The sequence below is a fragment of the Pygoscelis adeliae genome, unplaced genomic scaffold (genome assembly GCF_000699105.1).
Source record: "Pygoscelis adeliae isolate BGI_AS28 unplaced genomic scaffold, ASM69910v1 Scaffold154, whole genome shotgun sequence".
Classification (NCBI taxonomy): Eukaryota; Metazoa; Chordata; class Aves; order Sphenisciformes; family Spheniscidae; genus Pygoscelis; species Pygoscelis adeliae.
This window is the reverse complement of record NW_008825113.1, coordinates 5,597,471-5,609,353: the sequence shown is the minus strand read 5'-3', so window position 1 is coordinate 5,609,353 and position 11,883 is coordinate 5,597,471. Positions and strand designations below refer to the sequence as shown.

Sequence of the window (11,883 nt, the reverse complement as noted above, 5' to 3'; positions counted from 1 at the left end):
CCCGCCGACCGATGCCCAGCCAGTCCCCGAGCAGCGGCCCTCCTGGCCAGCTTCCCCCAGTTTATGTACTGAGCATGACGTCACATGGTATGGAATGTCCCTGGGGCCAGTTTGGGTCAGCTGTCCTGGCTGTGCCCCCTCCCGGCTTCTTGTGCACCTCCAGCCGTCTCAGTCGGCAGAGCATGGGAAGCTGGAAAGTCCTTGCCTAGTGTGAGCACTGCTCAGCAACAACTAAAACACGGGTGTGTTATCAACATTGTTCTCATCCTAAATCCAAAACACAGCGCTGTACCAGCTACTAGGAAGGGAATTAACTATCCCAGCTGAAACCAGGACACCTTCCTACCTCACTGCTTCCCATGGAGGATCAAGGGGACATCCTGTGTGTTTCCATGTCCTTTGCCACCCAGAATCCTGCAGTTACTCTTGTTTTGCTCCAGGTGTCCCTCAGCAGTATCGCTGATGGTCACACTGATGAGCAATGAGGGGTAACAGTCAGGGGACTGGATGAACCTTGGCCACCTCTCTACAACACCCACTATCTGGGCATCTACCAAACAGCAAACCTTCCATGGCAGCATGTTTGGTCAGCAGAGAGGTTCCTTTTTTCCCTTTGGATCTCCAACTGCTACCACTTGCTGCTGATGCTCAAGCTGGGCACAGCTGGCTCTGAAGCCTCCCTTAGCAGCATCTGTTCCCCTCCCATGACTATTACGGCTCAAAACCAACTCTCTGCATTCAGGTCTGAGCAGGGAGGAGGAACATTTCTCCTGCTGCCAGAAGCCATGAACTTCAGCAACCTCCCTCAGGGGATTTCCCATCCGCCGCTTCATCCAGCACAGCCCCTAGACATGCCTCCACCTCAGGCTCAGGCTCTCGCCTCTGTGGACACCCTGCTTATACCCCATTTACCCTCCTTAACAGTAAACAGTCTGCACACCTCCTTCTGCAGGTCCTTGGACACATAGCACCCGGACCACTACATGCCTCCCACAGGGGAGGACCCCATCACCCACAGCCCCAGTCAGACACCTGGACACAACATGCCCCTGCCCAAGCCCTGTCTAGGCTGTCACCACTGAAGTGCCGAGGGTACTTTCTTCACTGGTGCTGGAGTAGCTCATCAACACTGGTGTTGCACAGTCCCACACTGTTTGCAGAAGAGTTTCTGCCTTTGCGCAGCACCCACACAAACCACCAAAAGCTCTGCTTGCTGTGTTCCCATCTCCCAGCTGAATAAGCATCCCTACACAGCAGACAGAAACCAGTCCAGCACCCCCTAATCAGCGGGCAGCTAACTACTGAGCATGCAGCTCCTTTTAAATCAAGAACCTGTCAGTCAGGAAGCAGCCAGCAGGAGACAGCAGCGGCAGAAGCCCTCTAGAAGCCACCAGAAGCAAATGGCATTATATAAATAGTAAGTTAAAAGTACAGAGGAAGGGAGAGCTGCACAAAGTATTGTACAAGCACTAAAGGCCATGGACAGATTTTTTTCTCCTCTTCTGCAGGTGAATAAAGCTGCTCAGAAACATTTTTTTCCTGATAATATGAAAGCAATTAATTATTAACATATGTATCTGTCTGACTTAATTGACTCTCTCATACTACAAGAATATTGGTATGAATGTTGATGGGCCTGGAGACTGAGGTAGAGAGTTGCCAGCCAGTAGCAGTTTGCTTCTGCAGTAAAATAACTGGTTTTGGCTCAGCTGGGGTAAGAGATGTTATACTGATATTGACAAGACCTGCATTTTTTTATTCTTCACCTCAGAGCAGGAAATCTATACTAAAATTTTAGTTTAGGGGAGAAAGGGAAAACATTTTAACAAGCTCCTTTTCTCAACAACTCCCAATTTCAGCAAAGGTATGCCCATAAGTTTGAAAGGTAGTGATAAAAACGTATTAATAGAAAGTAGAGATAAGGAAACTAGTCACATAAATAGAGTTTATTTATAACTTCTTGCAATTTTCTCCTATCAGAAATGTCATAGTGAGAAAATTCCCATGCAGTCTTTCCCCTCCTATCTTACATGTCATTTTGTTTGCAATTTCTTGTCACACTGACTGCAACTTCAGTGAGCATTTTTAGAGGTGGCTATCTTTTCCTCTTTTTGCTTTCTTTGGCAAAAAGAAGTGCTGCATTTCCATTATTACTGTAGCTAGATCAAAGCAAACTTGGCTTGCTAATGGTGCGGGTTTTGTCTGTTTATAAGAACCTAAAAAACATTAGTTTGCTTGCTAGTTTTAATATATTCTACTGTAAATTTGAGAAATATCCACACAGCATATTTCCCAACTCATTTCCATTTTAAGGTAATCTTCAGTTCAAGCTGAGTTTATTTTTGGGTGATTTATGAAATTACTTTCTCCCCTGCAGCAGCCAGTACTGTACTGTTTATTAGTACATGAGTGACCTCCAGTGGTATACCTGCAAAAAGTGCATCGTGTCTGGAATACAGTCAAGAACAGCTAAGAACATCTGGAAGTCTCCAATGTACTAAAAAGTGCTCCCAAGAAGCTGGCTTGCTCCTTTTGGAAACCACCAGTGCTTTTGTCGGAGGAGACATTTCATTTCACTGTCTTTTCCAGAAATACCTTAACAATAATTTGGAAACTAGTTAATAGTAGTTCCTTCATCCCTATCTTGGAGAGGGAGCAACCCCTGCCAAAACTTGTTGCACGAAGGCATGCTAAGCCTCTCTCATCCTTCTGCCTCTTAATTTTTTAGTAATGAAGAAAGACCATTTTAGGTAGTATCAGAGCAGTCGTTTTTCAGACCTCTTCCTAAATAAAGTAAAAAAAAAAAGATGTGCTGAATGCAAGGGTATGATGTTGAACTTAAGGCTTTGAAGCTTTCCCTCCAGCTTTTCATCCTTAGGTTATCACTCTGGTGTCCAAAGTGTACTCCAAAGTTGGTACAAGTATTATTTAAAAATATTAGACCATTTTAACTTATGCATCTAATATTGGTTTAGGTGCCCATCTTTTTGCCTTTAAATCATAGAATCATAGAATCACAGGATGGTTTGGGTTGGAAGAGACCTTTAAAGATCCTCTAGTCCACCTCCCCTGCCATTGGCAGGGACATCTTTCAGTAGACCAGGTTGCTCACAGCCCCATCCAACCTGACCTTGGTATATTAATGACATATAAGACATTACGAGTTCGAGGTAATTCTCTCCTACATATGAAGCTGTGTATGAAAAATGGTGCTGAGAGTATCTATGCTCCACTTGTCTTAGAAAAACATCAGGAGACCCTGTCACATTTGACTTGCAGAGCTATTTCTTCCCCAGAGACGGGACTTTTTCCACAGCTGACAAGGAAGCTGGTTGCAAGAGTTCATTGCAGCTAAAGGAGGCATCAGGGGTTCTCAAGTTCTTCTCAGACCAAGAAGGTCTTGAAGTGTACCTATTTCCACCTGAAAATGCAAATGCTTTAAACACCTTTGGAGAGAGGTCCGTTTTACATTCACAGATGATAAGGGAACAAAGACCTGTTGCACAAAGCAAGCTTTCCCCTCCTTCATCTACTTCATGCTAAGGAAATTCATGCCATTTTCCAGAGCACTATGATCTATGCGTGCAAGATGTAGGAAACATCCCTTCTGTCAAATTTTATGAGTGCTTACTTCCTGCAAATTTGAGGGACTGCAGGAGGAAAATCTTGCAGTATCGTGGCCTTTTCTCTCCTAAAAAGACTTCACATGCAGTGGAGCATGAGTCAACATCATCCCTCTTTTTTAGGAGGATTGTGCTGGAAGAGTTCCAGCAGGCTGTATCCCCCCCCCCCCCTTCCAAAGGCAAATAAATTTGTTACACAGTGTAAGGTAGGTTTTTTTAAACTGGCCATGTACTTTTCAAACGTGTTCAGCCTGGGGTCTTTTACCACATTAGAAATAATGTCAGAAATCAAATGTTAGGGGAAGAAAACAGGTTAAGGAGACGAGGAATTGCTTTTATACTTGATGCAATGACTTCCCTACATATGTACTTGTGGTTTAACCCCAGCAGGTGGCCCAGCCCCACACAGCCACTTGGTCACTCCCCCACAATGGGATGGGTGAGAGAACTGGAAGGTGTAAAAGTGAGAAAACTCATGGGTTGAGATAAAGACAGTTTAATAGGCAAAGCAAAAGCTGTGGGTGCAAGCAAAGCAAAACAAGGAATTCATTCACCACTTCCCATGGGCAGGCCGGTGTTCAGCCATCTGCAGGAAAGCAGGGCTCCATCACGTGTAACGGTGACTTGGGAAGACAAATGCCATCACTCCAAACGTCCCCCCCTTCCTTCTTCTTCCCCCAGCTTTGTATGCTGAACATAACATCATGTAGTCTGGGATATCCCTTTGGTCAGTTGGGGTCAGCTGTCCCACCTGTGTCCCCTCCCAACTTCTCATGCACCCCCAGCCTACTCGCTGGCAGGGCAGTGTGAGAAGCAGAAAAGGCCTTGGCGCTGTTTAATCACTGTTCAGCGATAACTGATATCAACTGATTCAGTTGATACAACACTGTTTTGGTCACAAATTCAAAACATAGCACCATACAAGATACTATGAAGAAAATTAACTCCACCCCAGCCAAAACCAGTACAGTATCCCAAAAGATGACATCCCTTGAAAGGGTAACCTGCCTTGTTCAGCCTGTAGGCCCAGCAAACAGGTTATCTGTAACCTGCTTCTCTGTGCCAAGAGCATCTCTCCAGGTGTGACACGGACACAAAGATCTCTGCACGAAGTGCTGCTGAGCCGTGTGGGCAAGTGAAGGGAGAAACTACAGTGCAGATGCAGGTGTCTGTGCATTTCAGCCCTGCAGAAGAGCACAGACGACTGCAGAGTGTGAAGTTTTATTGTGTACATAAAGTGGGAAACAAAGCCATAAAAGAGATTTACATGTGTGTTCCTTATTCTTCTGCCCAGAATACACAGCTTGGCTCCACTTGTGAAGGCAAGCAATTGCTTGTGATTCATTTGCCAACCCACACAATCACAGAGGTTTTCACTGGCAGAGGTATTTCCACAAAGGACTCTTTAGAGGTTTTTTTAAATAGCAGTTACCTTCATGCGCTGGAGCAGGTTCTGAACCATCCTCAAGTACAGTGATGTACCACATGATTTTAAACTGAACACTGCAGTGTGTCGTAAATTAACGACTTCCTGACACAAGTTCTGTGGGACCACAAAACCCCATTTCTTAAGTACATCTAACTTGCTATTTTTCATAAAGACTGATGCTTTGGCAAGGTTCTTTTGAATAAGTTGGTACTGGATAATAGGTTATATTGCATATAGTTTCCATTCTGTATATTATTTATTCAGCTTTCTAACCCACAGGTGGCAAGATAAACCTGGCAGAACACGTGGGAAATGATATCTTAGTATCAGACAAATTTAGGGACAACTGAGCTTTAAAAGACAGAAATAAGGTCATTGTATTTTAAATGTGTTCTGTCACAATTGGATTAGTGAATTTTCATAAACAGATTTGCAACAGAGATTCCTGCTATGAATTAGAAAGCATATGTGTGTTAGTAGCATCTCTATTTGCTTCCCTCCCCAACCCAGCAGTACCTGAACACCAAAATGCTACAGATTTAGGCCCTGGTTTTCCAGACACTTGATTACACAAACAGTTCCATTAAGGAGGCACTTTTAGGTGGATCAGGTTAAATGCTTTTAACAATATGGTTTCATTTTTATTCCTTGTACCCATAGAGGTAGGAGATGCTGCCTCCTGAGTATCCTCACTGAGAACCCAGGAAGCTCAGGGAGATCCCATTTGGAGGTTTTGCACAGTTTTTCTCCAAGTTTTTCTTTTAACTAGGTGTTAGAATCAAGAGGCCTGAAGTGCTCCCCAGACTCTTTATGATCTCCACAAAAAACAGGATTGTAAAATTAAATAATTCACTAACTCCTTCCTATTCTCCATAGTACAATCTTTCATTTGTTCAAATCTTTCGTGCCGTTCTCAAGTTCAAAGAGTCATGAACATTTTAATTTTTAATCACCCATTAAAGAAAGCACTAAAAGATCAGGACCAGACTCATACATCCTTCTGAACTCACAATAAACAGCTGCATACAGTCTTTTCAAAACATTTCCTTTTGTTTCGGAGCATTTCAATAACAAGGCTCTCAGGACAGTCAAAAATCTACTCAAGTGCTTTACTCCCCGCCTGACAATTTAAAATTGTGCAAAGTGAATAGAAATAACTACTGTTCTGAGTCAGCAGAATTGCACGTTCACCTTGCACCAGTATCAATGCTGGCACAAGGAAAAAGCTTTGGAAAAATCAGGAACAAAACCTTCATAGCATTTTTTTGTCTTGCTTTTCAGAAGAACTGGACTCAAGTGTCTCTCCAAGCAGTTCTGCCTAAAAGTAGTCCCAAACATTATTATAAATTTCTATGTTACTATGCCTTCAAAGTGTATGGAAGGAGCAGTCTTGTTTGAAACCAAAAAAATGCTGCTCCTCCTCCCCATCCCTCAATCACACTAGATCTTACTTAGTCGTGTAAATCTGAGGTGGTGTTTTCCCACAAGGTGTCACCATAGATTAACTTCACCATAAGTCTTTATCAAAAGAATATATATTTTCAGTTTTTAAGATATAAACAAAACATTCAGATTCCCTAGGTAGTACTAAATAGCATCTATTAAAGTACATAACTTCGTAGATCCAATTAAAGAAAATTGCAATGGAGTAAAGCAACATCTATTTTTTGAATTTGCATAAAAAATCAAGAAACTGGAAAAGAATTTCCTATTTCTTTTGCTTATTAGAAGAACAACTTCAAAGCTTCCAAGGACATTTTCTTCATTTCACCTGTGTTCATCGATTCGTTTCATATTATGAACACACCACATTAGGAATTCTCTTTCTCTCCTAAGCACTAGATTTTACAGCTAACAACCCTTGTACGTTAAAGATATAATTTCAGCTCTGATCCTAAGAAGTGTTCTTTGGAGGTGAACCTGTGCTCACAAGGGGTCCCAGGAAAGCAAAAGCGGGGTTCTTGTGGGTAGAAGAGCTTGTCCTTGCCCTTTGCTATTAAGACTGAGATACAGTTTCAATGGCTTGTTATTTCTGCTGCCTGTTCTTTCTGTTCAATTGATTTGGATGGCAGAAATAGAGAAGTATTTATAAGTTAAAGAAAGTATTTTGCAACTAAGCATTTGTTCTCACCTGCTCAGCACTGTGTGAATTAGAAACCACCGCAAGAGAAATATATAAGTCCCTAAACCCTCTTTCGTGCATGCTCTGAGGGTTAATTCATTGCATTCACCGAAGTTAAATTCGTTGGAGTGCATCTGTATTGAAAAAAAAAGCATAGGATTTTGATTCAAGTGTCTTAGCAATCTACCTATTAAGCACATTTAGTTTGCAGACAGTGTTGTTCATGCTCTGTGGGCCTTTTGATTACATGCCAAGATTGGGTAATCCTTCCCCCATGTCCCCCCCACCTGTAAGAAAGGTCCAACCAGACAGAGGGGCACTTCCCCCAGCGTGTCCATCTCCCCTCTCAACACCTGCCTCTAGGGCAGACAGGAGCTTGATGGACAATAACAGGATTAGAGCGCCGTAGACTGGCTTTTAGTAACATTATTTCTGCAGACCAAAAGGAGTGAAAAGCAAAGAGAAGTATTTCATTGCTATGCTGCACACGGCGGCAGCAGTGTAGGAAACCTGTTCAAAGAAAGGAGATGATGCTGTTCTTACAGCTTACTTTTCACAACAGACCCACCCTGACAATACTTCTGATGCCATTGGGTCAAGGGAGAAATGTCATGTGGTGTTTTATTTTGGTGTTTTAAAAAAAGACCCAGATTCTTAAGCCAAACTGGTATTGGGAGCACAATCTAGGATTAATATGTGAGAGTATTACGGAAAAAAATCCTTATTTCTAAAAAGATAGGGGAAAGTTTCTCATGAAAGCACTTGAAATTTTATGCTAATAATGCTTTTAAAATGACCAGTCTTTTAAATGGCTTTGAAGACTCCTGTTCCTGAAGGAAGGTCCCTTTTTCTCTTTCTTGTCAGTTAGTGCCAACTCCATACCCTGCAGGCAGGTGCGTTGTGTAACGAGGAGAGCACAGGTCTCACCTGCCTCTCCTTATCTGCCTCTGATCCCCAGGCGGGCAGTGTGCCTTCATGCCCAGCTCTCATGGGGTGTGATTTGAGCGGCAGGCATTTTCGCTTCCTGCATGAACCTGGAGCACCACTGTCACTCCCACCCATCCTTATCCTCACCTGGGCTTTTGTTTCGCTCCAACCAGCCTCCGTGCCTGGGCCACTGAGATCAAGACCTCCCCTTACGCAATATAGTTGCATAGACATGCGCCCCACTGGAGAAGAAAGGCACTCCCCACGACTTGCCTGCATTTCTTCTCACGTAGAGAGGAGGGATCAGTCCCAAGGCTGGAGCAACTCAAAAGGCTGAAAGCAGATAGCCTGAAACCTGGGACACAGACTGCAAAAGCTGTCTTAAAAGGCAGCTTTTCAGAGGTGAGGGACAACAGGAGCATGGACCATAACAAGTACAGCCGCTACCATGTGTTAACAGAGCCAGGTCCCTATCCAGAGGCTGTAGCCCTAGCAAAAGCTCAATCCAGAAACACACACCAACGCCCACACAACCCTGGTACTGCACACCCCCCTGGTCAGAGCTGGGACCACCTCTCACACGGGGGTCTCAGCCTGGGGCGACAGCTTCTCAGATGACACCTGTCCTATGGCTTGAAATCGCTTGATGAAATCAGAGCAAATCACACCGAAAGCAACAGCTTTCATGGAGAGGAAAGCCCCGCGGGAGCACTGTGAGGTGGGAGCTGACTCCTCTGCTAGCACTGAGCTCGAACCTCCCAGGAGCGACCGGAGATGTGCCATACCTAGGACCAGGTCCTTGCCCCATGCCACCCCCAGGTCCTTGCCCCATGCTACCCCCATTGCCCCGCTGTCCCCATTTCCCCCTCCCTTCCCACGTGGACAGCTTCCTTGCGGAGGAACCAGAGAGCCCAAAGGGGCTGCTTTTCACCAACAGAGGGTCGGGCTTGCCCCCGCGGCTGGGGCTGAGCCCAGCCCGAGGGAGCAGGTGGTGTGGTGGGAGACCCTTGCGGGTTGCTGTCAGCATGGCTGAGCGCAAGGCGGAGATGTTGCTCCCTCCTTCATCACCTTGGTTTTCCCCTGCGTGCTGGTTTTCTTGTATCATACGGCCCATTCTCAGCTAGGCCTCTGACTCACAGCCCTCCCTGAAGACCACACAGGAGCCTTGCCACTGCCTTCAAGGCTCAGTGCAAAATCAGCCCTCACCACACCTGCCCCTCTCAGCTGACAGCAAGTGCGTGACGGGGCGAGATGTGGAGAAGTAACCAAGCCACGGTCTTCACAGCGCTGCAGCGGCATCCTGCTCCCCCGGAGCAAGAAAAGACTGTGATGGCACTCGGGGTTTTTACCTTTTTCTGGGGCTGCATCTGTAGCCACCCATCTCATGCGCTCAAGCTGCAACCAGCAATGCCGTCCTATGCCCTTCCTTGCATTGCTTGCTAGCTAAAGAGCTCCTGTCTCGGCCCTGGGGCATTTGATTTTCACTTTAAAATTACAGCACTGTCAGAAAAGCAAGAGCTCAAGCAACTTCGCCAGAGCTGGAAAGTCAAAATGAATCATTTCAGGTGCAAGACTGAGATATGAAATCTCCATACCCATAGATAAGGGGCTTGTCAGCTCCAAAGCCTGAATGTTGGATGGGCTCTACCGCATGCCCTGATGGCTAACGGCATGCATACAGAGATATGTGAAGAAGGAGCAGGGAAATGAAAAGTGAAAATGAAAACATTTTTAGTCATGCTAAGAGAGAAAGAGAAACCTCCATTTTTTCCTTTCATTGAAAGAAACACTTGTGCTTTCCCAGAGGTAGTTATCTGAGAGGATAACTAGAAAGGAAAATTAGAAAGGAAAACAGACTGTGGAAAGGCATGTTCCTGTTTGTGCATAAAATTTTAGGGCTACATTCCCTTAAATAAACAAATCACCAAGAGAAGAGCTACAGAGACCTTTTGGTTAACCCATACGGTAGGTGTGCCACCATTTATACAATTTGCACGGAACAGCACAAGGCAAAGCTGTTTTGTGTCTGCAAGTGCCATCTCAGGAAGTGTTCAGCAGTTAGAGGTGCTCATGTCATGGTTTTGTCACCAGTACAGTAACGCAGGGCATCTTTCTTTGTCCCAGCAACAGTAAAGCAATCAGTTCAGTTTTCTTCAAAAAGGAATCATTTAGTGCCTTTTGCAATATGGATCACTCAGGAATCGCTGAATGGGGAGCTGTTGTGATAGAAAATGGACCCCCTTTGTAGACGAGGTAAATGAACAGTCAGTGTGGTATTTGCTCTCGCAGAACTGACGGAGTGAACAGGAAACCCAGTGGCTTTAGGTAGAGCTGGTCTCCTGTTGGGGTAGGGAATGACTTTTTTTCAGTACCAGTTTCTCTGCTTGTCTGAAAATATCCAAGTGCATGAAAAAAAGCAATTCATACTGGATGTATTTTGGTCTTGGAAAATGCAATATTGTCTACTTTAGTGCCTTTAGCAGTGGAATTTATAATCAGGTAGTTCTGTATTTATTAAATGTTGGTACTCTCAGAAAAGGTTAAAAGGTACTTTCTTCACCACCAGAAGAGTTTTCACTTGCATGCCAGTTCCTAGGTTCCTTCTTCTCAGTCACTGAAATAAAAACAAAATTCAGGCACCAAACTTGGAAGTGTTTTTCTGTGCTTTGACAACTCAGAGCGGGTATTTCCCACCCTCTGTAAGTCTTCTGGATGAATCACTGGACTGTGCTGAACCATAACCTGTCTTTGGCTCATTTTTGACAACTGCAAAGGCAGAGCCGGCCTTCTAATCTTCCACGATACCATTTCTCCAGTTAAACGCTGCGTTTGCTCCATGAGTTAACGTCTTCACTGGTGGGTTGACCATCTGCCATTTGTTTTCCTCTTTCAGCTCTTCGCAGTAACACATGCCCAGAGAAGGGATCTAGGAAAGAAGTTACCAGCAGAGTTACTAGCAGGGTCATTGCTTTGACATGAAAGAGGAGACTTCTTTGCTACAGAAGAGAGCAGACTCTGAGACTGTTCTGGGAGGAGAGACCGGGACATTTTGCCACTTCTGAAATGAACTAAAACCAGGCTGGAGGCCTGTAGGGTGAGAGCTGAACTTGTCACATCCAAGTATGAATGTGGGGTGATATATATACTCACTCCTTCTTATGCATCGACAGTGGTAGTAAAAATATATCTAAAGACTGAATTCTCTGATTGGTCATACCAAGGCAGATGGTAAGGAAAACTGGGTTGAAGAATTCTGCCACTGGTGATAATACACAAATAAAACAAACAAAAAACCTTGGCGACCAAGTCTCAATCACAGACCCCACTTGTGAAGCTGGCAAGAAAACCCTTCTCCACTTAATTCTGTAGCTGAGCACTGAAGTTGTGAACTTAGAGTGACTTGAAAAACACACAGCTTCTTGAAGAGTGACTCACTAAATGTAGCTGCAGGTTACACTCGCAACACCAGGGGGAGGAGAGGGAAGACTCTTAGCCCTGTTTCTAAAGGAAGGAAGCTAGCTCCAGATGGAGGGGTTTCCAAATGTGCCTCTTGTCTGTAGGTGTTACCTGGCATTGGCTTTCCAGGGGAGTTGGATGAAAATCTGCAAAGACTTAGCTGCTAGTCACATACTGTTCACCAGGAGAAAATCTTTCTCTTGACCTCCAGTGCTTTGCTAAAACTACATGAGATTCCGTTTGTAATGAGAAAGCTAATGTCATTGGTATTGGCATGCAGTTACACGCATGTCCCACTGTGTAAGCAGGCTCCTTATTAAAAGTAT

At 44.5% G+C, this 11,883-nt stretch overlaps 1 protein-coding gene across 1 annotated transcript in view; it reads right to left on the bottom strand.

Moving 5' to 3' along the window:
- Positions 1–10,889: 10,889 nt before the first annotated feature.
- The window catches only part of UBASH3A (ubiquitin associated and SH3 domain containing A), a 21,885-nt gene continuing 20,891 nt past the window's right edge, over positions 10,890–11,883 (bottom strand). The window contains 1 exon segment of the mRNA XM_009327990.1: positions 10,890–11,027. Within this exon segment, the coding sequence (XP_009326265.1) occupies positions 10,890–11,027 (138 nt within the window).